The sequence below is a fragment of the Trichomycterus rosablanca genome, chromosome 6 (assembly GCF_030014385.1).
Source record: "Trichomycterus rosablanca isolate fTriRos1 chromosome 6, fTriRos1.hap1, whole genome shotgun sequence".
Classification (NCBI taxonomy): domain Eukaryota; kingdom Metazoa; phylum Chordata; class Actinopteri; order Siluriformes; family Trichomycteridae; genus Trichomycterus; species Trichomycterus rosablanca.
Genome location: NC_085993.1, coordinates 5,400,398 through 5,426,210, shown reverse-complemented (window position 1 = coordinate 5,426,210; position 25,813 = coordinate 5,400,398). Strand labels below are relative to the sequence as shown.

Genomic DNA, 25,813 nt, shown 5'->3' with positions numbered 1-25,813 from the left:
TTTAAAAACGGTTCAAAAGTTTCTGTTAATCACTGTTCCTGTGCAGCACGGTGGCTCAGTGGGTAGCACTGTCGCCTCACAGCAGGAAGGTCCTGGGTTCGATTCCCAGGTGGAGCGGTCTGGGTCATTTCTGTGTGGAGTTTGCATGTTCTCCCCATGTCTGTGTGGCTTTCCTCCGGGAGCACCGGTTTCCTTCCACAGCCCAAAGACGTGCAAGTGAGGTGAACTGGATATACAAAATTGTCCATGACTGTGTTTGATATTAAACTTGTGAACTGATGAATCTTGTGTAACCAGTAATTACCTGTCCTGCCACGTTAAGGACTAGCTTTAAGGATTAGCTTTATGCTGGTTAACCGTTAACTATTCCAGTAGGTTCTTTTTTTAAATGCATTTTCTCCCCATTTTCCTCCCAATTTAGCTGTTGAGAGATACCAGATTGCATCCGAGGAGAGCACGTCGCTCCCCTCCTCTTCTCGCCCCTGCATTCTGCACAGGCGTCTCTTCCGCCAATCAGGGTCCTTACACAGCATATGAAGACCCACCCACCCACACATTGTTCGGCCCCCACCCTGCAGATACGGTGGCCAGTTATATCTGCTGCAGGCACTGCCAATTATGTTATATTATATTATTATTATATTATATATTATATTATTATTATAATATATATTATACTATTATTTATTATATTATTATTTATTATATTATTATGTTAAAATCCTAATAAACAAACAAACAAACATAGTCCAATAGGTTTGGTCCACATTTTATTCAAAAGGTTCTGTTAATCACTGTTCCTGGGAAGCATGGTGGCTTGGTGGGTAGCACCGTCGCCTCACAGCAAGAAGGTCCTGGGTTTTGATTCCCAGGTGGAGCGGTCCGTGTTCTCCACTTCCGTGTGGAGTTTGCATGTTCTCTCCGTGTCTGTGTGGGTTTCCCCCAGGAGCTCCGGTTTCTTCCCTCAGTACAAAGACGTGCAAGTGAGGTGAACTGGAGATACAAAATTGTCCCTGACTGTGTTTGATATTGAACTTGAACTGATGAATCTTGTGTAATGAGTAACTACCGTTCCTGTCATGAATGTAACCAAAGTGTAAAACATGACGTTAAAATCCTAATAAAACAATAATAAATAAATCACTGTTCCTACCACACCAGTTCTTATTGGTGGTCATTGCCACTGCAGGGCAACCAGGCAGAGCATGATCCTGCTGGTCACAGTCCTTTTGAAGACTATCGCTACAGTGACGTAATCCCACACCTAATGCTCTTTAAGGGCTTTGACCACCAGACCACGCACACCCACAATGCCAACAGGCTTTCAACTGGATTTGTGCTTGTAATTCACATGTTTGTCTCCCAGTGTTTTAGAAACAATTAGCACCACACTACAGAAGGTCTGCACAGTGCCATCAAGCAAATAGGATTCCAGCTGTAGCCATGCTGGTATTGGCTTGTTTCAGTTTGTCACAAACATTTGCCAGCGCACCGCACAATCTATAGTTGCCAGACCACCATGTTTAGTCTGCACACCCACCCATAATACAACCAGACTGTGCTGTCTACTAGTCTGTAATGTTAGGGGATAGCACATGCTTCCTCAAACACATTTACTTATTTACTATAGAAGTACATTTATTTGCTATATTTGTTTATACAACAGTTAGTTCCGACCTTACAATCTGATTGGTTGAGAAGCGTTCTAACCGTGCTGATATTGGTGATAACAGCACGGCCTTTTCACACCACAACTGTATTACTCCGCTGACGCGTTGCCAGTAACGACAAGCTTCATGCACACAAGCCGGACTGTTTGATGCCGATGCACATCCTACAGAGCAGCTTTTTTTTTCTAACTGCACAATGAACGGAAGTGTGCAGATTAACATATACAAATAACGCAGTAACTCTAATAAATAACTAAATTCTATCTTTTAATTCTTCATTCATTTTATTTTTAGCTTTTTCTCCTTTTCCTTTCATCTTCGCTTATTCATATTCGCTTATTATTTTTATTCCAAACTAGCGTTACTTTGTAGTGTTAAACTATATGCCTTTTTTAGGTATTTTTACCGTTGCATAGCAGCAACTCATTCGTTGTGGAACTACTTTTTGGCGGAAGGTATTGTCAATATTAAAGCATATTCAATATGAAATTCAGAGCTTCTTTGATTTATTTTCTTTATTTATTTTGTAAAAACTGTTGTATAAAAGCAATAGAACACTTGAGGTCGTGATGTTATCGCGAATAACATCACGGCTGTGATTTGGTCGCAGGCACGAGCCGAAGGCGATAACACACTCCCTCTCGTGTTCTATTGCTTAATTAAACTGCAGTGCACACAACATGACAGGGCAGCCGAACATGCTTGGAGGAGAACATTAACTGCCCTATACATTTTTTTCAATTTAAGAGAATCACTAGTCAAGCCCTTCTGGACTCCCAGTCTCTTCCCTTGTATTCTCTCTTGGACTTCGGAATAAAACTAGTGGACTTCTGGAAGCTGCTCCACCTTTATGACTCTCCATTCATTTCCATCTGTGCTCTTCAAAGTCTTCAAAGAGCAGATACCAAACACACATGCCAACAGCAGCAAGGTCCAGAACACCAAAGTTTAGCTTAAGTCAGGTGCTGCCATGACTAAAAAATAGAACATTTAATAATCAATAATAATCAATAATAATAATAATAATAATGAACTTGATTGTGGAGGTCTGTTGTATGTTTGGTTTGTTTTGCTGATGCTACCTGAGGTACATGATGTTTATGTTGTCTGGTCGTGCAAAGCTGATGTGTTCTTATTACAGTAAATGCTATTGGGAATTCTGAGTTGGTAGGTTTATTGTGACTCAGGTTTTGCTTTAAACACTGGGCCACACCGGTTTGACGTCTTACCCAGCTCACCCCAAATCTTGGATTTTGTTTCCCAACACATACATACACACCCTATGGATGATAAATGAAAGGTGTTGCTGGGCTGATGCTGTAATGCTCATTGCACTCCACCCACTGCTGGCAATGTTATTTTGTGTGTGACTGCATGAGCCGGCGGTGATTGTGTATCAGTAATCAGATTAAAAAAGCAATCATGCAATCATCTTCAAAAGCATTCAGTGTGGGTTAACTTAACATGCTTGTGGACACTGGCTGAACTGCTGATACTGTACTTGTCGTATTGTGTTGCTTTGATGGTGTGAAATGATCCCGATCATTAAATCTAAACTTAACATGTATTTGTATCTACAGGTCTGTGAAGACTTCCAGCGAGAAATAAGTCGTCGAAGATGCAGAGCTCCAATAACATAGCACAGGCCAGGAGAATCGTTCAGCAGCTACGGATAGAGGCTAACATCGAGAGGATAAAGGTACTCGATCATTTTTTATAATTCATTTATTTAAATAATTAAATAAATAAACTGATATATTATACTGATTTATTTATTTGTCCATTTCATTTTTTTATGTTTCAGATTTCAAAAGCATCTGCAGACCTCATGCATTACTGCTACGAACATGCCAAGTACGACCCACTACTTATGGGCATCCCAGCTTCAGAAAACCCGTTTAAGGACAAGAAGCCGTGCACTATATTGTAGCGGGAAGCCTGGAGCCTGTGCTCTTCAATGCCTCTTTTTTATAGAGAATATTTTACCTTTCATACACTAGTCGCCTTAAATTCAGCTAACCGCCCCCTCATTCTCACTGTCCCTTTAATTCTGAAACACTGAAACATATTCACTCCTCTTTCACTTTTGTTCTGCACAACAAAAAAACAGACCAAAACCCGCTAAGCAAACAAGTTTGGAGGTGCCGAGACAAAGCTAGTGATAGATAGGAGGGTTTTTTTCTCTATTGATAGTGAGAACTGAGAATTGCTTTGCTGTGATCGTGGTATCTGATGTGGTTTAAACAACTCGGCTCTGCACATAAAGAAAAAGAGAAGAAAAAATGGGAAGTTCCCAAAGAAAGCACGAAACTCCACAAGGCCCGTTCAGCTCCCTTTGATCATCACACCCGTTTAATGTCTCACGTTTTATAAGCAGAGCTCAGCAGTAGCGTGTTTCTATCTCGTGATGATATTGTTAACTGGATTTATAGGTTCAGGCTTTCATGTGGGAACAGAGCTGCATACATTTACTCATGTACATGCATTCTTTTTGCTGAGCTACCACTTTCCCACACTGTAGTACTAAGTCAAGGCAACTGGATTAGCTTTGGTTAACTGTTAACTATTCCAGTAGGTTCTTTTTTTAATGCATTTTCTCCCCATTTTCCTCCCAATTTAGCAGACTCAATTTTGTCTTCCGCTGCTGAGAGATACCAGATTGCATCCGAGGAGAGCACGTCGCTCCCCTCCTCTTCTCGCCCCTGCTTTCTGCACAGGCGTCTCTTCCGCCAATCAGGGTCCTTACACAGCATATAAAGACCCACACACACATAGTCCGGTACCCACCCTGCAGATACGGTGGCCAATTAGTATCTGCTGCAGGCACTGCCAATTATGCCCGCTAGATGGCACCCAACCGACCGGTGTCAACACCGAGATTCGAACCGAGGAGTTCTGAAACTCAGTGCTGGTGTGCTAGCGGAATATCCCAGTAGGTTCATATTGGTGGAAAAACGTCTGCACCCCGAAAGTCACAATTCACTTCATTATCCAAGGAAATAAAATGGTGCGTGTTGAATGTTATCCACCTTACAGATTTACTGTTTTAATATCAGTTTTTATCTTTATTTTTCACATCTTCAAATGACAACGGTGCAGAGCGTTTTACACTACCCTACACCTTGTACCAAACTGTGTGTAAATAAACCGTCAGTACTGTCAGTCAAAGCTGTGGATTGTTTTCAAGCTTGGTGCTCTGTGGCACAGTCGTATTATGTTGCCACGCATCATGTGCAGCAGCAATATGCACACAGCCTTATGGTGAACAAAGTGCTAAACGTTTATAATGTAAAGACCCTAAACTGCTAGCGCACAGCATATTAGTTTTATTCACTTAGTCAAATCAAAATTCAAAGATTAAGTAAATCAAATTCTACCATTCCTGAACAGGGCGGCACGGTGGCTAAGTGGGTAGCACTGTCGCCTCACAGCAAGAAGGTCCAGATGGGGCAATCGGGGTCCTTTCTGTGTGGAGTCTGCATGTTCTCCCCACATCTGCCTGGGTTTCCTCCTGGAGCTCCGTTTTCCTCCCACAGTCCAAAAACATGCAAGTGAGGTGAACTGGAGATACTAAATTGTCCAAGACTGTGTTTGATATAACCTTGTGAACTGATGAGTAACTACCGTTTCTGTCATGAATGTAACCAAAGTGTAAAACATGACATTAAAATCCTAATAAACAAACAAAACCAGTCCTGAACAATACTCAGTCAGGAAAAAGTCAGTTTAGATTGCAGGATATCTTAGATGATCCAGCTCAGTTCACTCAGCCTAAACAACTGACTGAGAACAACCCACAATTTTCTGGTCTGTATTCAGTTTCAGCTCGTGAGGTTGGCAGAGTAGTTTTACATTCCAGCCACTCTTGTTCACAGGCTGGTTTATTTAGCTACGTAAGCAAGAGGAGCAGAGAATCTATGGCTGTGGCATTAAATCCAGTGTAGCTCTGCTTCTCACCGCCCCTAAACATTCTTCAAGATTAGATCCCAAGTCCAATTGCCTTGATTTAAGACCGCTGAATGGTTAGACTGACCTGCATGAGTGTCGCTGCTCATCGGCGAGGAACATTGGCGTCACTCTTACGTATTTTAACCTCAAGAGCACCAGCGCTGCCTTCTTAACTCGCTGTGTTTGAACAATAGAGTGTTTCAGATGGGTCAGGAGAAGGTCACATCTTTTGTAGGCCACTACACCAACCATGCTTTGTGTTCCACTTCCTCTTTATGCAGCCACGTTTGCAGCTAATGAAAAATGCCAAATGCCACCAGACAGCAAAGTGCAGGGCAGAGAAATCACTCTACATGCCTGATTTATTTTTACACAAGACTTGCCAAAAGTGTTTGACCCACATTCCCTTGCCCACTTAATGGATTTCCTTTGGCCTTGAAATCTTCCTGGCTTTCATGTTGTCCTGTTGATGGTAGATCTGATAGCAATATATTTTAGTACAGATCATGGTACATTAATCTATCGTAACCCTTTAATGATTATATGCCTTATTTCTTGATGCTGATTGTTTCGATTCATTTCTAGTGAAGGTATTCTTCTGAATGATGAAATCTGTAACCATTCTGACCAGACCAGCAATAGTTCTAAAACTTCTATAGTCACTGCCAGTGCTTCTTTATTCCATGCTGAGCTAATAAGCTACAATAGCATTCCTTGTAATTATCGCAGTGACTGTTAGCCTGAAATTAAACATTCCATGTTTACATGTGCGATATCGTAACATTTTCTGTTCTACTTCCTAATGCATAGTGCCATGCAGTCTGTTTGTTTTTATGTGAATAAGTGTATATCAGTGTAAGTACATTTCTGATGTATTTTCTCATGTATAATCACACGACTGGCGAAAATAAGCCAGAAACTTACAAAAAAGCCTTAATCAAGTATTCCTGCTTTCACTTGCGCTGCCTATATGCTCTAAGGTTGGCATTATACTTGATGCTTAACTATGCATACATGTACCCACACAGCTGCTACACAAGCAGCGTTGTTAACATGGTCACTCACTCATTTTTTATTCATCTGTGGCATTATATGCCATATATGGGCTCCAGAGTAGCACAACAGAAAACAGAAAAGTCTCTTTAATTCACAATAATGAACATCTGTGGTATTACTGGGGCTAGAATTTCCCATCCACAAATGATGGGAGTCCACAGGAGCATAAGGGAGTCCAGTTCAGCTTCTAGGGGATTGTGGTGGTTTGTCAGGAAAGAAACAAAGACAAATCCAAGACTCAAATAGGGAGAGAAGAGAAACGTAAACCGGTCAGCCAAATCCAGTGTGCTTTCACTATCAGCTGTGTCTTAATTCATTACCAGTTAGCAACTTCCTGTTGTCATTTTCATGGCTGCTTTTATGGCACTATTATTCAGCACCCCCTCACTGGCCCCAACTAAACAGGAACTATGATAGTGCATAAGTAGCAGTTTTAGTTCCTGGTGCTATAACGTTATATAACAGGTATAACAAATCTTAATTCCTGTAACATTGTGCTATATTTCCCCACCACTATACACGGTGTCTAAGTGGGTAGCACTGTCGCCTCACAGCAAGAAGGTCCTGGGTTTGATCCTCAGGCGGGGCGGTCCGGGTCCTTTCTGTGTGGAGTTTGCATGTTCTCCCCGTGTCCGCGTGGGTTTCCTCCGGGAGCTCTGGTTTCCTCCCACAGTCCAAAGACGTGCAAGTGAGATGAATTGGAGACAATAAATTGTCCATGACTGTGTTTGATATAACCTTGTGAACTGATGAATCTTGTGTAATGAGTAACTACCGTTCCTGTCATGAATGTAATTAAAGTGTAAAACATGACGTTAAAATCCTAATAAACAAACAAACATCGTTACCAGTTAGCAATTCCCTGTTGTCATTTTTATGGCTGCTTTTACAGCATTATTATTCAGGGCCCCCTTACTGGCCCCAACTAAACAGGAACTGTGATAGTGCATAAGTAACCTATGCAGGTTTAGTTTCTGGTGCTATAACATTATATAACAGGTATAACAAGTCTTCATTCCTATAACATTGCGCTATACTTTCCCCACTGTTTATACCAGTCATTACTACCAGTTAAAACATGGCTTGGTGGGGAGAAACTCCAGAGGCCTTCAGTGAACAATTTATGGGACGATTGCAAGCCAGGCCTTCTCGTCCAACATCAGTGCCTGACCTTAAACTTTTTCTTGACTGAATGGGCACAGATTGCCACACACACACTCCAAAATTTTGTGGAACTCCTTTCCATTTTTTAAACGTACATGTAGTTAAAATCAAGTATAACGCTAACCTTACATGCTCTAGGGTTCCTCTACTGTGAACTAGCACCTGCAGTCCTGTACACTGTGTATCACCAGAGCCTCATGATAAAGAGAGCAATGCCTTTGGTACATGTAGGGTTGAAAGGAATAGATTAGCATGTGGCTACCATGGTTAATAATAGGAATCCTGCAAACTTATGCTATGCTAATGATTACTCACCATGCAGCTGAAAGGTTTTTCATTGCTAAACACTAGTAAATACACCGATCATCCATAACATTAAAACCACCTCCTTGTTTCTACACTCACTGTCCATTTTATCAGCTCCACAGAAGCACTTTGTAGTTCTACAATTACTGACTGTAGTCCATCTGTTTCTCTACATATCTTTTTAACCTGCTTTCATGCTGTTCTTCAATGGTCAGGACCCCCACAGGACCACCACAGAGCAGGTATTATTTAGGTGGTGGATCATTCTCAGCACTGCAGTGACACTGACATGGTGGTGGTGTGTTAGTGTGTGTTTTGCTGGTATGAGTGGATCAGACACAGCAGCGCTGCTGGAGTTTTTAAATACCGTGTCCACTCACTGTTCACTCTATTAGAGACTCCTACCTAGTTGGTCCGATGTAAAGTCAGAGACGATCGCTCATCTACTGCTGCTGTTTGAGTCGGTCATCTTCTAGACCTTCATCAGTGGTCACAGGACCTTGCCCATGGGACGCTGTTGGCTGGATATTTTTGGTCGGTGGACTATTCTCAGTCCAGCAGTGACGGTGAGGTGTTTAAAAACTCCATCAGCGCTGCTGTGTCTGATCCACTCATACCAGCACAACACACACTAACACACCACCACCACCATGTCAGTGTCACTGCAGTGCTGAGAATGATCCACCACCTAAATAATACCTGCTCTGTGGGGGTCCTGTGGGGGTCCTGACCATTGAAGAACATCATGAAAGCGGGTTAAAAAGATATGTAGAGAAACAGATGGACTACAGTCAGTAATTGTAGAACTACAAAGTGCTTCTATATGGTAAGTGGAGCTGATAAAATGGACAGTGAGTGTAGAAACAATGAAGTGGTTTTAATGTTATGGCTGATCGGTGTTAAGTACTGCAGTCCAGAACAGGTTAAAGAACTTCATAAAAATGAAGACACTATGTGCGGTTCTGTAAACGTATTTCAGTAACTGAAGCCTCAGGATAAACAGTATAAGTATTTTGCTATATGCTAATGTTAAGAGAATAATTTAGCACAAATTTTGACGTGGTTAGTAAATTGTCTTCAGTAAGTTTTGTTCACAGTACTAGTACAATAATTTTGCACTGGACTATTAATTGGAAGGTTGCTGGTTCAGGCTATACCACTGCCAGGTCAAGGGCGGTTGGCTTGTTAACTATGCTAACAGAATTCAACAGTGAGGGTCACTTTTCAGCAGTTCTGGTTCCAGAGGTACAAATTCTACTTATTTTTATCTGTAGACCGTTTGGAAAAGCATTAAAAAAAGGGTTACATTCCCTCTTATGTAACACAGAAGTAAACACATGGACTACACTGAAGTCAACAGAGTACCTGTCAATTAAGGGACTCACTTTAGGATAACGATAATGCACCTCAACCCAGACTTTATCACTCATCCAGCTCCTCAGTCTCGACTATACAGAGCAATGAAGTAACGCCTTCTTTGTGCATTAAACTGATCCTTGGCCAGCTCACACTGTGTCTCTATCATTCCAATGGGCTGAATAAGAACGCAAAATGCAAAAATAAAGTAAAGTCTTTATAAGAAGCAGAGAACTGAAAACACCAACAAATCCACTGATATTCAGACATCAGCAGCATCCTAAACCAACCTCTCATTATTTTGTCCAGGTCTGCTTTTATAGCATTAGTGCAAAGCTCCCCTAAATGGCTCCAAGTGCACAATAGGAGGCTGGAAAATGGGATAAAGCCAGAGGTGAAAGACTGTGCAAATCCCATAATGCAATGCAAATAATGCCATAAGAGCACACAACAAATAGGATTCTTATTTGCTTGCAAATTGAAGTTTCCTGGACCAACGGCTCAGCTGTGTTCATAATTCCTGCTATCACTTTTACAGTGGTGTCAATTTGAGCCATGTATTATTCTCATCACCTATCAGTGTTTGGTTTCCACACAGAGCTGTATTACGTTGAGAGAGCCTTACTAAGTTCTATATGACCCCAACTCATGCAGAAGCCTGACCAGTCCCAGAGATTTCATCCGATCTTCCCTCCCTCAGACACGGCCAGTTGTGTTTGTGTGAACACATGGCCAGGTCAGTGGCTCTGCTGAGATTTGAACTCGCAAGATCAAACACTCCAGAGGGATTATAGACCACTGTCCCAACTGAGCGACTTGTATATCAGCATTCGTTAATCTCATAGCTCATACCCAGTCAGTCTTGATAGGTTTAACATGATTAATCAAATAACATACTTGCTTTGGTGGAAATGGAATGGAATGAATTTTACCCCTGGAACCTCGCTGCTGAGCTCAATAGTGATCACTCAGTAAAGGCTGATAGATCAGGACTGCAGTCATAAACATAAAACCTATTAAACCACACAGAAGTCGGTGAGCCGTTCAAATCTGATCAGGTTTCTATAAAATATCAGCATTACAGAAACACACCATCTACTGTGTTATTTAGTGGTATATTTTATATTTAGTATTTTCTCTAAAAAGTATTAAAAGCTCTTTCTCATGACCTGTTAGTAATCAGAAGCATATTTAGAAGCAAACACCCTCTAAAGCGGATTTTATACAAATTCTTGTCATGTCTCACCAATGCTTTTTGCCTTTTAATAGAAAATGATTGTTGAATATGAAGTGCACTCATTCTCACCGTTTTATGTGGATTGTTCTTACCAAATGGAAACTTTGACCTGTGAAAAACACCAGAAATTCTAAATTCTGGTGGCGCATATGGCTTTTTTCCAGCTAAATATAATTTTATTCACAACACTTGTGTCTGGTCTTGATTTTTTTCTTTACATTGAATGTAAAGAGAATTTGTTTCTTGTCGGGTCAGTGAATGTAAACCCTGGGGCAGCTACAAAGCCAGTGCAGCCAATTAAAGGAATTAAAAGAAATCAACGTGGCGCCCAGGTGGCGCAGCGGGATATTCCACTAGCACACCAGCGCTGAGATTCTGAACTCCTCGGTTCAAAACTCGGTATTGCCACCGGTTGGCTGGGCACCATCTAGCGGCATAATTGGCAGTGCCTGAAGCAGACACGGTTCTGCTAGGGCGGGATGACCGAACTATGTGGGTGGGGTCTTCAAATGCTGTGTAAGGACCCTGATTGGCAGATAGAGAGGCGTCTGTGCAGAGTGCATAGGTAAAAAGGGGTTCAGTTAAGGGTCAGAGGAGGCGGGGGCAGCAATATACCCACCTCAACTGCAATCAGGGATTCCCCAGCAGCGGAAGACAAATTGACTACACTAAATCGGGACAAATCAACATTGAAAGAACATACAAAATTCCAGTCAAACTGTGACTGCTAATGATGTGCATATTTTGGTTTTGGATCATAAATAATTACACTATATGGCCAGAAGTATGTGAACACCTGACTGAGCTTGTTGGACCATGGGAACTTTTTCCAAACCAAAGGCATTAATATAGAGTTGCTTTTCTTTTTTGCAGCTAAAATAGCCTTTACTGTCCAGAAGATTTTAAAATGTCTCTGTGGGAATTTGTGCCTTTTCAGGCAAAAGAACATGTCAGGAATGTGATGTCAGGAACTGATGTTAAACAAAAAGGCCATGGCTTATAACTTATGAGCTCATTTTTTCATAAGTTGGTCAGTGTGGTTAAATTCAGGGCTCTGTGATGGTCACCAGATCATTAGGGGTGTCCACATACTTTTGGCCATAAAATGTACATTAATGTGACTTTACTATAAACAACTTTTTTCAAGACTGTCATAGAGAAATGACAGACTGATTATAGTGAAATTATTCCTTTTATTTCAAATGTGCAAGAATTTAACAGAAATGGTTCAGTGAACAGAGGGTGCAGTTATTGTACAGTAAGTGTTACACATCAGTGTTACGTATCACTGTTATATATCAGTGTTATGTATAATATTATATATACCACTGTTATATAATAATGTTGTTCAACACTTCATGTTTATTATCATAGATGTCGAAGTCAACCTCAGTCTGGAGATTGTATAATGCAGATTGGGTTTTTTGGGATTGAAGCAAATTAAAGTCTCCAGTCAGTTGAGTGATTTTTAAGAATTTGTTCCTTCCCCATCCTGTACAGTCATTCTTAAAATCAGGTCATTCTGAGATGACCCAGAATGACCCACAGTGAATGACGGACAAGGCCTTGTGATTTAGTTCACAGATCGTGTTACCTCCATGCTTGGCTATGATTCAATCTGATGTTTAGAAGTGTTACTGAACAAATCTGATTTCTTTTTAACATTTTTAACTCACAGAGGAAATTACTCAATTGTTTTATTCTGACTAACTTTTTTTAATGTGATGTCTTCAACACAATCAACAAAAGTTGGGACAGAGGCAAATGGAGCTCATAGAATATTCAAGGTACACAGTTCCACAATAAGCAGGTAAATTGGTAACAGGTGAGGGAATCATGATTGAGTATAAAAGGAGGATCCAATAAAGGATAACCACTTCGTGCCAATCTTCGTGAAAGAATTGTCAATAACTTTTGTGATAATTTCACTTACTATTATGACTTTAGATGCAAGTGATCAACTGTTTAGTAGTTTCTAACATTAAATTTGACTTTATCATTGTTTTTAACCAGGATAATTCAGATTAATGCTCTTGAGGTTATTAAAACATCATTTTGAGAATGTTTTCATTTATAAATGATGCAGGACACAGCCACAGTGTCAAGAGTTTGTGACCTAACATACAGTATGTAGGTGATGTCTCAAGGTGAAGACTGTCTGTTTAGCCTGTTTGCTGCCTGGTCCTGGCTTTATCTGCTGCACTGACACCATAAAGCCTGCCAGCTTTGCCACAAGAACTGAGAGTGGCACCCTTGTGGGAGGGTGCCTGCCTGCAGTCCTGATCTGTCTCTGATTGAAATATATGGAGCATCATGAAGAGGAGATTCAGAAACTACAGACTTGAGCAGCTGAAGTCTCGTATCAAGTTACAATGGAGAAAAAATATGCAAAACTGCAACAGTTAGTGTCCTCAGTTCCCAAACCATTAAAAGGTCTAAAAGGTAAGATGATGTAGCATTTTAGTAAACATGCCTTTGTCTCAACCTTTTAGACAACAAACTAATTTGTCTTACTGTCTAAACCATTTAAAAAAGGAAACTGGCACCACAACTTAGTTGTGTCTAACAGGATTATTAAAACCACATTGAGCTACGAGTTACATTTCATTGTTTTATGATGCAGGACAAACAAGTCACTTCATTTTGTATACAGCTGCCATTTGGACGTTTCTGCCCTTTGTTTGCACTTAACGCTGGCTGGTTTCGACCTGTGCAGTTGACGTTAGTCCTCCCCGTAACATTTGCATTCCTCAAGTCATGGGAATGGCCAATAATGTCACGCCCCACAAACCCATGAATGTCTGCCCTCCCTTTGGCTTTGGCTGCATTCTTTCCTTTCTCCCTGTGAAACTAACGGCACGGTGGTTTAGAGAAATCCACGTGCGTGCTGGAGGGACATAATGTCAGCAGTGTTCAGCTCCAAAATCTACCTGGTGCAGAAACGTCCACTCCCTCTGCTCTGCAGACACCGAGTCTCTGGAGGGTTTTGTTTTGTGTTTCATTTTGCATAAAGCACTCTTGTGCTACTCGTTCATTTTTTTGCATTGTTGCTTTTTATCCCAGTTTAGTTATTCCCAAATCCCTATCAGAATCCTTTTGCAAGTGTTACCACCTCAATGCATGCTATATCACTGTTATGTATAATATTATACTATATACCACTTTTATATAATAATGTTTTGCTACTTCATATTTATTACCATAGAGTTCTGGAGATTGTATAATGCAGATTGAGTTTTGGGGGATTGAGTCTGCAGTCTGATTTTTAAGAATCGGTTCCTTTCCCATCCTGCACTGTTCTTAGATTCTAAGATTGTTGACCCACAGTGAACAACAAAGTTTCCTGCAATTTAGTTATTCCTAATTCCCTATCGGAATCCTTCTGCAAGTTTTACCACCCCAATGCAGCATAGAGCTAAGGAGGGCTGCAGACTAGAAGTCTTAACCTGTCTTTTCATCTATGTGTGAAGTCACCAGCCACTTCTATACACCAGTCAGTCAGTGGTGGATTCTCACAGAGAGATGTGCCATTTATAGTGAGTCATAATTTGCCCATGTGAACCCCCACTACTTGTGCTGGCTGACTGATGGCGCCTGCACAGGGCTGAGGAATAATGCTGATGGGGGTGTGGCCCTCCGTACACAGCGTCCATTAGTGTATGAACTCGACTCATGCTGGTGAAAAATGCAGTCTGTACTGATTGCGTACCGGAGGGGGCGCAAGTCAGTTGAGAGGCGTCCTCAGTCAGCGGTGAAGGGTCGAACCAGTATAGAGGACGCATTTAGGGCAATTGGACAAGACTAGAATAGGGGAGAAAAATTGGGGGAAAGAAGTGGGGGAAAATAGAAAAGAAAAAAGAAAGACAAAGGCAGTTAGTTTTACTTTACAGCTACATTCTAGCTAGCTAATTTTGAACTCGTAATTTTAGTTGCATGTCTATTCTTAGCAATTTAGCAACACTTCTGAGGTAAATGTTTGTATTCCCAACAGTTTTCTTTTATTATAAGTTTCATTGTGCATGTAGATTGTCTGTATAAAAACTTAATAGCGAAATAATTAAACTAATTCTTTTTCTGTAGCCACTAGCTAGTTCATAGTTTACTAGATGCCTAGGAACAGTGTTCTCGTGACTTGAGGCACTTGATGGCAAGTGTATCAGGTGTTTACTTTTCCTTGTTAAACCCCCTGTTACTAGGCTACTACTAAAAATTCAAAGTGATGTAAACGACCATGCCCCCGTGGCACCCCCCCAGCCTCTGGATGCATCAGATTCCTGATGCCTCTGACGCCACTTTAGCGTCAGTACTGAACAGCCACAAAAGTAGGCAGAACCCTTAATTACCCCCCTCCCCCTAGAATAAATGTTACCCAGTTTTGGTCAGGTCAAGTGAAAAGGCCACTGTGATTGTTTTACAGCACAAGCTCATAGAATTTATCCCTTTCAACCCTTTTCCCTTCAGCTACAACAGGAAGCCTTCGGCCCGCGTTTAGATCTATTATTAGCCGTGTACACGTCTGACTGGCCTTGACTCATGCCATCTGCATTTCTTTCAGGCCTCTTTTGTCCCTGGAACAGCCCCACATTAGTAATGTCCTGCTGCTAGGTAGACTTCAGTCTCTCTTTCTCTCTGAGCTGGTGCTATTTTCGGCTCGGCGAGGGTTATCTTGTGTTTTGTGTAAAGACACCAGACCCCGGAGGCCAGTCCGTCAGCCACGGCGCAGGTGCAGGAGGGACCGGAACAGAGTTCCTTTGCTGTCAGAGCGCATTAGTGCGTCTATATTTGGTGGAGGTAGTGAAAGGGTGTGGGCTGTTTGCACCGGGCTCTGTCCTTGTTTTAGTGTTGGCAAAACAAAGCAGGAGTACGATACACGGTGAGATTGCCACCCTTGTCTATATTTTGTGCTTATGATGCAGAACATGAAGCTGCTGGGGCATTTTTTTATCAGGCGCTGGAACTGCAACATGGCAAAACTTGTTTGAGTACACAAAGGAATTGGGGCATCGGGAACATTTTGTTTCTGATGATACTGATTTTGGCTGATTTGACAGATTTGACTTTTGATTAATTGATTTTGATGCCAGAATAATAAATACAAAATAATACAAAAATTTAAAAAACTCATTTAATTCAGAAGTGGTCAAACACAGGTCAAGACCTGGGTGTTCCAGACCCATACTGCTGTGTAGCTGCTTCACTAACAGCTGTATCCTGTTCTGCCACATCTTGTGTAATGCCCAGTGTTGCTTGAGATTCCTGATACGTACACTTGAGTAATAGTAATGATAGCTGAAAGCTGATAGCTGACTTAATGAAAAGTTAAAGTGACACAAGAAACAAAAATCAAAAGCAGCAGATTAAAACTACACCGATCAGCCATAACATTAAAACCACCTCCTTGTTTCTACACTCACTGTTCATTTTATCAGATAGATAGATAGATAGATAGATAGATAGATAGATAGATAGATAGATAGATAGATAGATAGATAGATAGATAGATACTTTATTGATCCCGAAGGAAATTAAAGCCCCAGTAGCATAGTACAACAAATAATTAACAGTACAAAACAAAACAAAAAGCAAACAGAAAAGACAAAATAGAACCGAGTCTTTCACTTACCATATAGGAGCACTTTGTAGTTCTACAATTACTGAATGTAGTCCATCTGTTTCTCTGCATGCTTTGTTAGCCCCCTTTCATGCTGTTTTTTAATGGTCAGGACCCCCACAGGACCACCACAGAGCAGGTATTATTTGGGTGGTGGATCATTCTCAGCACTGCAGTGACACTGACATGGTGGTGGTGTGTTAGTGTGTGTTGTGCTGGTATGAGTGGATCAGACACAGCAGCGCTGCTGGAGTTTTTAAACACCTCACTGTCCCTGCTGGACTGAGAATAGTACACTAACCAAAAATATATCCAGTCAACAGCGCCCCGTGAGCAGCGTCCTGTGACCACTGATGAAGGTCTAGAAGATGACCGACTCAAACAGCAGCAATAGATGAGCGATCGTCTCTGACTTTACATCTACAAGGTGGACCAACTAGGTAGGAGTGTCTAATAGAGTGGACAGTGAGTGGACACGGTATTTACAAACTCCAGCAGCGCTGCTGTGTCTGATCCACTCATACCAGCACAACACACACTAACACACCACCACCATGTCAGTGTTACTGCAGTGCTGAGAATCATCCACCACCCAAATAATACCTGCTCTGTAGTGGTCCTGTGGGGGTCCTGACCATTGAAGAACAGCATGAAAGGGGACTAAAAAAAGCATGCAGAGAAACAGATGGACTACAGTCAGTAATTGTAGAACTACAAAGTGCTTCTATATGGTAAGTGGAGCTGATAAAATGGACAGTGAGTGTAGAAACAAGGAGGTGGTTTTAATGTTATGCCTGATCAGTGTATACTGGATATAAATCTTGAAAGGCTTTCCACATGATTTTAAAGTGTATTAGTGACGATCTGTGCCTATTTTTAGGCCTAGTTTTTAATCGACAGTTCAGTTAATTCAAAGTTGTTTAACAGGGTTAAGATGAGGCCTGTGTGCAGGCTACTGAAGTTCCTTCAAACTTGTCAAACCATGGACTATAGACCTTACCTTGTGCACATGCCACATGTCATGCCAGAACATGAAACAGTCCTTTACACAGAAATGATTTTTTTTATTCACCTGTTAGCAATAGGTGTGGCCTGGTTAGCAAGTGGTTGATGTAAATGAAAAGTGAAACTCAATCATTAAGAGTCCCTGTACTTTTGACCATGTAGTGTAGATATGTGCCTGGTTTTTGCATGGCTTCTTACGTCAATGCATAAATGCCTTCCAAGTAAAGAGACTTCATTAGAAAGACTTTGCTTTTGTGTTGTAAGCTGCATAAGCATGCTTGGTAGTTTCTGCAAGCCTACAAAAAGGCACCAACGCCCAAAATATTATTTTATCTTTTTTTATTCTTCAACATTTGCACAAAAACTTACGTACAAACATATAAATACCAGTAGATAAATTAACACAGACAAAACTGACAGACAGAAATTGTACAAACAGTCCAGCATTATGAAAGTAGTAACCCATCCGTGTTGAAAAATTTAAAAACCTCCACTTTAAATAGATATTACATATTATTATATTAAAGATCATAAGTTAAAAGTCCCCTCTAGATTCCAGAGTGATTTAGTAATCCATCAGTGTGGTGCTCAGACCAGTCCCTTCCATTTATCCTGGTCCTCTCACATGACTCAGTTTCTGCTAAGGTCCTTCGATTTGGGTTTCCAGTAAAACTAGAGCTGGCATTTATTATTCCTCCTGCTGAGTCATGCTTCCTGTTCATGTCTCGCTCTGTAATAAAATCCCCATGCTCTTGGTCCTCGTGGCAGGTGGATTTATTTCCTTGTTCCTTGCGAGTCTTCCCCTCTTGTCATTCTTCTCGTGGCAGCGTAAAGACGTTCCGGGGAATCGGCCGAGGCAGGTACACAAATACAGTGCAGTAGTTCCGTGACGAGGCGTGTTTGTCGGGTCTCATCGCTCTGGGAGGTTAATGACGGGCACCCACTGGTCCAGGCAGCGACTGTCTCTGCAGAAACAATTCAGTTTGCTCAGCGCTGGATCTTTGCATGCAGACGACTGAGGTTTCTGCAAAGCAACACAAATGCAAATTAATCACTGAGGTTAAAATGGAACAAAAGGGTTTGCACGCAAACTGGATAGTGCAGAGAAACGATGTACTGATTGTTTTTTCTCCTTTTCAAACCCATTATGATATCTGAGCTTTTAGTGTACAATTGTTTACATTAACCAAGCAAACCAAGTTGTGAACACAGCCCAGCCATGATGGTGGTGACTTGAAGATAGTTTGGTTTCCCTGTTTATGTGGGTGATTTGTGTCATCTTAGTCCAAAACAAAAAGACTGATATCTGATACTTGGGTTTAGCTCATGGCATTCCTGGTGCAGATGCAGAAAGAGCTCATGTAGTAAGTTTAACACTGAATGCTTCAACTTCTTGCGAAGTTCGTAGTAATTTGCTGGTAACTGGTGGTCACTTCAGAGAACTTCCCTTCCAAGAAATGCTTTCTGTTTGTGCAAACCCTCTGCAGGAAGTGCTCTAAAGTCGGCCCAAGCAGCTGCCTAAGCTGGGTAACGAGAGTCAGATGGGCCTGTAGTGCTGCCAATTTGCACAGCAGACTGACTGGTATGCCACATCACACATGAACAGATCCGGCAATTTTTTACAACCCGGTGGCTAAAACCTTTAAGTCTCTCAGTCCAATAACTGAAGTGCAAAACCATTCGCATGCAAACAGCAAGCCAAGAACAATCTGAGCTGCATCATGATGAGTATGCATGAACGCCAATCCCTCTGAGTGGAGGGCGGCTTTGAGGCATTAGCATGCTTATTGAAACACAGGCCGTTTATTCTCATTTCTTGGCTACAGTACCCTCTTTTAAAGGTCTAAACAAAGTACCCATTTAGAAGAGCAAGTTTTCTTCAGAAAAATGTTTAAAAAAACCATCTGATTTAAGGATTATAAGAGCCTTTAATGCAATGTTTTGCAGAATACAATAGGGAAAACTTAACTGGACGTAGTCCACTGTTGTAGTTGGGTTAAAACTTTAGCTGAGACTTGCCATTTTAGCTGATGTAACTTGCAAATTAGAACCAACATGTGCACACAATGTTATACATTCTGCTTTTGTTTCAAATGCCCTATTCTACCAACTAAACTAGACAGAGGGTACTATAACCCCATTTGAGAAACTCTTTTGCATTAGGGAAATGACACGTACCGTGACAAGGATGCAGTGCAAGTCTATGGGCTCTCCCCCGATAGGTCTGACACCCTCCAGGATCTCTGCCAACCTTCTCATGTTGTTCACACGCAGGATATTGATGTCGTTTTCACAGCAGAACGCCTGGATAAGCGTGAAGTGGATCTGCAGGGCGACGTCCTGGACGTCCTCCTCATCCGTCGCCAGCAGACACAAGACCACGTTATCTGGATCTCTGCAGAAAATGATCAGAGAACAGGTGTTACAACTCTAAAAGCACAGCGTTACATGAGCAGGATGAATAAAGAACGTCAAGCTCGGTAAACTTACACGTTGAGTGACTTTGCAGCCTCGTAGACTCCCACAGTGATGCAGCCCTGAGGTAATGAAGCGGTCAGGACTTCTTCCAGCGCCTTTGCCACAGAGTCCATTCTGCAAAAAATGTGCACAAACTGTGAGTTTATCCAAAGTAAGCCAAGTCATGACATTTAATTATCTTTACATAATTTGCAGTGCATCATGAGTAACATGCATGCAAGTCTGCAAGCAAAAACCTTCATATAGAGGCAGTTACAGTTCCCAACCTCTAAAATTTACACCTAAAGCTGTGGTTTGTAACTTCTACTGTTAAAACAGTTGTAACAATAGATTCGCTTTTGTTTTGCCACTATCTGTTTAACTGGTAATTGGAGAACTGTCACCAAATGCTATGATGCAAGTTGCATGCAACAATGCATTTCAAACAGAGAGGTCTTCACAAATAAGTTAAGTACTGCTGTTTTAATAGAATATTAGAGAAAGAAATGTATTGTAATGTTCAGTGAAAAGCATTTAGAAAGCTGCATTATTTGTGCAAAGAATATAGACATATTTATAGTTTTCACAACAGACGGTCCATATTATTTCAAATGTGCAAACCTTTGCAGATCCACATCTCTCTTACTGATCCATCTCTATACCATAGTATAGCAATAAAAGTGTTTTACATGTTTTTGTGTTATCCCAAAGGTAATAAGTCAAATGGAAATAATTACATAAAATGCAAATGTCCTTGTTGGCCAAAATTAAAGGGACACGGTTTGAAAACTCGAAGCCACAGTTTGCACATTTTATTGTGGTTGAAGTTAGACATCGATTCTGAGTCAGGCTTTCTCGACCAAGAAGAGTGTAGGCTGTTATAGCTGCAAGTGTGTCCACATTCGTTTGACCATATTGTGTATGATTCTTTATTTTGAAGACTAAAGATCTTGTGTAAAGAGACATTAGAGTGTAGGCTGTTATAGCTGCAAGTGTGTCCACATCATTTTTGACCATATTTCACCCAAATTGTGTTTGGAACTGGATGTTTAAATGTTTGCATATTTTTATTTCCAGGTCTGAGCCAGAATCCTGCAGAAGCTGTCAGATGTTTTGTAAAATGTGTTTAATTCTAAAGTTCTTGCAGTTTGACATCTGTAGGCAAATTCTTGCAAACGTTTTCTGAATGTGCAAACTCTTTTCAAGTCTGTGCAAATAAAAATGGCATAAATTGCAACTGCATATTTGGTTTATGCCTAAATGAAACTGTTGCCGGATCTGTCCTATAGATGTTCAGTAGTAGGGATTATGTTCCCGGTGAGCCGCTGAAGGCAGCATCTCAGTCTTCATAGATTAAGCTTAATAAAATACAATTTAAACTGTAGAGTTACACATGATATAAAGTGTAAATATACATTATATTTACCTTTCTGTAGCGTTTTCTCCACAAAACTCCTCATAGGTCATATTGCACATCAGGTAAATAATCCGTTTCCAAGGTAATCCAGAACAGCGCGAGCGAGAGCGCGAGACTCTGAACGGTCACCACAGACTAACGTGCGAACAAAGCCGCTCAGAGCCTCTCATACCCCGCCTCATTTACATACCGCGCGCTTATTGGTCAGATCTGCCCAGCAGCGTGTGAGTCATCACCAATCAAAATATTTCTTTACGACCTAATTTGCATACTAAATTCCTATTGGTCGCTTGCTATAACCAGGCAGACAATGCACTCCGGACTGAAGTCTGCACATGACCAGATCCTTTGTGCAACAATAGCAATGATTGAAATTACAATTATAATTAAGTTCATTTGTTTGCTTTATTCATTAAAAAATGCGTTTCTTACCTGTTTCTGCATGAATGTACCACTGTACACAAAGCGAGCTCACTAAAGACATTTCTAAACCAATACCTTAACCCTAATCAGAATCAGAAACAGAATCAGCTTTATTCGCCAAGTATGTTTACACACACAAGGAATTTGTTTCCGGCTGTTGTTAGCTCTCTACAATTTACAAACAACACAATATACAGACAAGACTATGTAGACTCTACAATTTACAAACAATACAATATACAGACAAGACTATGTAGACAATGTACACATTTACATGTTCAGCAGAATTTGCATATGTACAGAAAATATAAAAATAGTGTAAAATAAATAGTTGAGTAAGGTAAGATGCAGTTACGGTATTATACAGCATGTATAAAGTGCAGTGTGGCATGTAAACAACAGTAAACAGCAGTTCAATTTTTGTTATTGATGAGTTTGGAAAGAAACTGTTACAGTGTCTGTTTGATTTTGTGTTCAGGGCTCTGTAGCGCCTGCCAGAGGGTAGGAGGTTAAAGAGTTCGTGTCCAGGGTGTGAGAAGTCTGTGATAATTTTTTCTGCCCGGTTTCTGGTCCTTGTTGTGTATAAGTCCTGGAGGGTGGGCAAAGGAGCACCGATGATTTTTGCCGCTCTATCCACCACTCTTTGCAATCTGCATCTGTCCTGTTTTGTGGCTGAACTGAACCACACTGTGATGGATGTGCACAGGACAGATTCAATGACTGCGGTGTAGAACTGTTTCATCAGCTCCTGTGGCAAACCATGTTTCCTCAGTTGACGCAGAAAGTACATCCTTTGCTGGGCCTTTTTGAGGATGGAGTTGGTGTTGGCCTCCCACTTTAGGTCATTGGAAATAGTAGTTCCCAAGAACCTGAAGGTCTCCACGGTAGACACAGTGCTGTTGAATATGGTGATGGGGAGCAGTGTCGAAGGTTTCTTTTTAAAATCCACTGTCATCTCTACAGTCTTTAGTGTGTTCAGCTCTAGATTGTTCTGACTGCACCAGAGCACCAGCCGATCAATCTCCTGCCGATATGCAGACTCATCTCCATCCTGGATTAGTCCAATGATCGTAGTGTCATCTGCAAACTTTAGAAGTTTCACTGTTGGGTCTGTAGAGAGATAGATAACAAACACATTAGATAGATAGATAGATAGATAGATAGATAGATAGATAGATAGATAGATAGATAGATAGATAGATAGATAGATAGATAGATAGATAGATAGATAGATAGATAGATAGATAGATAGATAGATAGATAGATAGATAGATAGATAGATAGATAGATAGATAGACAGACAGACAGACAGACAGACAGACAGACAGACAGACAGACAGACAGACAGATAGATAGATAGACAGATGATAGAGTGTAGGCTGTTGAGACCATATTGAGCACTCTTGACTAAATGTGTTGAAATCCCCACAGACACACTCCAAAATAATGTGTAAAGAGACAGAAGGGTGCAGGCTGTTATAGCTGCAGGTGTGTCTACATCCTTTTTGACCATATTGAGCACTCTTTTGACTAAATGTGTTGAAATCTCCACAGACACATTCAAAAATCTTGTGTAAAGAGACAAAAGAGTGTAGGCTGTTATAGCTGCAGGTGTGTCCACATCCTTTTTGACCATATTAAGCACTCTTGACTAAATGTGTTGAAATCCCCACAGACACACTCCAAAATAATGTGTAAAGAGACAGAAGGGTGTAGGCTGTTATAGCTGCAGGTGTGTCTACATCCTTTTTGACCATATTGTGACCATTTGACCATATTTGACCACTCTTTTGAGTAAATGTGTTGAAATCTCCACAGACACATTCAAAAATCTTGTGTAAAGAGACAAAAGAGTGTAGGCTGTTATAGCTGCAGGTGTGTCCACATCTTTTTGACCATATTGTGACCATTTGACCATATTTGACCACTCTTTTTACTAAATGTGTTCAAATCTCCACAGACACACTCCCAAATCTGCAAGTGAGTCCACATCCTTTTATCATTTTTGGCCATATTGTGTACCAGTATTGAAAGGTTTCTTTATCTAAAAGCCTGGTTTGAACACATGCTAAAGAGGTTCGAACTGTAAATTTTGGAACTGGATGTCCAAATGTTAATGCATGTTTTCTTTATGTTGGATCATCTGTCATAACTTTTGCACATGCCACAAATGTTTTATCACCATATTAAGCACCATTGACCCGACATACCTTCTTTTATGCGTGTTTTCTTCTGCAGCCAAATTGTCATACAGAATTTTGATTGTTCAGCTGCTCAAACCAAATTCAAGGCTCTACTGTAGTCTGCAAATGGATCTAAACTGTAGTGGTGGTTACTTAACTAAATTACACTTGTATTAAGTAAATGTTTTGCCAAACCAAACGTTCTATTAGTAATATTTTCAAATGAATGGAAACACATTAGTAAGTGACAGGCAGAATTCATTACAGGAAGTCACATCTTCTTCTTCTTCTGGGCCTTTGTCCCGCTTGGTTGCGGGGTCAGCTCTTCGGCGGATCATGATCCGCGCATCAATTTGGCACAATTTTTACGCCGGATGCCCTTCCTGACCTCCCTCCCTATTTTATCCGGGCTTGGGACCGGCACTACAATGCACTGGTTTGTACATCTAGCGGCTAGGTATCTATAGGACAATTCAGTGTTTCCAATTAGCCTGGTGGCATGTCTTTGGACTGTGGGAGGAAACCGGAGCACCCGGAGGAAACCCACGCGGACACGGGGAGAACATGCAAACTCCGCACAGAAAGGACCCGGACCTCCCCACCTGGGAATCGAACCCAGGACCCTCTTGTTGTGAGGCGACAGTGCTACCCACTAAGCCACCGTGCCGCCCACAGGAAGTCACATAATAATGCATGAAAATGTACTTAAACCTTGTGAAGCATCAGTGAGACAGTTTTAAGTCTGCAGCGACACCACGTGGTTAATAAGACAATGTGATTCAACTTTGTGGATTTGTGTACCTGGATTATTGAGCATGCATCAAGAGATAAGACAATGTGCTTCATATTTTTGGTGCAATGTAAACGTGGTAGAATTTTGGATGGATAGATAAATAGGTAGGTAGGTAGGTAGGTAGGTAGGTAGGTAGGCAGGCAGGCAGGCAGGCAGACAGACAGACAGACAGACAGACACTTTATTAATCCAGAAGTAAATGAATGCCTTAATTACATAGATAAAAATAATAGTATACACTACAAAGATTCACATTGTACAAAGAAGTACCTGCATAATAACAACAACACACTACAACAACAGGGCCTGTGGGTACATATAGAGATGTTATTTCTGTATACATGGAAAGACTGGTATAGATTGTAAAGTATTAATTGTAAAGTATAAATTATAAAGTGGTCTATAGTGCAAAGATAAAAATTTGCAGATGGATGTGCAAAGAGGTGCATATGTGTCTGTCTGTGCATGTGCACACACAAGTGTGCACACACACATACATAGATATATACATACACATGTGCCACAATTCTGGTCTTCAGTCTTCAGTTACTCCCCGCCCCTCTGCACAGGGTTAAGTGGTTACAAGATAAAGTACAAGATAAATTACAGAAGCAAATAAACAGACAGAAAGCGAATTGCCCATAGAAAAGTCTGTTACAGTACAAATGAAAGAATCAGTGCCACATCATGAGTTGCAGTGGCATCACTACATCTAAGCACATCAGATCCGGGTAATTGTAATGCAACAGCGACACCACATGGCTCATCAGAGAAATGCGCAAAATAGTTTTATTTTTTAAATAAGAATAATAAGAAATTTAGTCCATTTTTTAGTTTCCAGGCATGCGATCTAAAAAGAAGAATAAAAAACACATTTTTGTCTTTATAAAACCATTAATCATGCTTTGTTTGGCACCTTTATAATTATTATTATTGTGCACAAAGACAAGTGGTAGCTAAAAAACGAATAAAAACAAATCCAGTCTTTATAAAGCCACAAATTATGCTTTGTTTTGCACCTTTATTATTGTCGTGTTCCTTCCCTGCGCCAGGTGTTTTCAGGTAGAACAGGACCCACCGTGACTCAAATAATGTACAGCAGTTAGTTAGACCTCACCAATATGGCGGATTTGGAGTGTGTGTGTGTGTGTGTGTGTGTGTGTGTGTGTTCGTGTTCCTGAGTTCTT

At 40.9% G+C, this 25,813-nt stretch overlaps 2 protein-coding genes across 2 annotated transcripts in view; one reads left to right on the top strand and one right to left on the bottom strand.

Moving 5' to 3' along the window:
* Positions 1-7,528, top strand: part of gng12b (guanine nucleotide binding protein (G protein), gamma 12b) — a 90,406-nt gene extending 82,878 nt beyond the window's left edge. Inside the window, exons 4-5 of the mRNA XM_062997310.1 lie at positions 3,251-3,369; positions 3,475-7,528. Of these exons, the coding sequence (XP_062853380.1) occupies positions 3,289-3,369; positions 3,475-3,600 (207 nt within the window). The 5' untranslated portion in view covers positions 3,251-3,288 and the 3' untranslated portion in view covers positions 3,601-7,528. The remainder of the gene's footprint in view (positions 1-3,250; positions 3,370-3,474) is intronic.
* Positions 7,529-18,006: 10,478 nt separating this feature from the next.
* On the bottom strand, positions 18,007-21,351 carry gadd45ab (growth arrest and DNA-damage-inducible, alpha, b). The gene is made up of 4 exons (XM_062997309.1): positions 21,237-21,351; positions 19,844-19,945; positions 19,532-19,748; positions 18,007-18,377 (listed from the first exon to the last, which is right to left on the bottom strand). Exons 1-4 carry the CDS (start codon positions 21,284-21,286, stop codon positions 18,264-18,266), a joined length of 483 nt encoding a protein of 160 aa, XP_062853379.1. The 5' UTR covers positions 21,287-21,351; the 3' UTR covers positions 18,007-18,263.
* Positions 21,352-25,813: the final 4,462 nt, after the last annotated feature.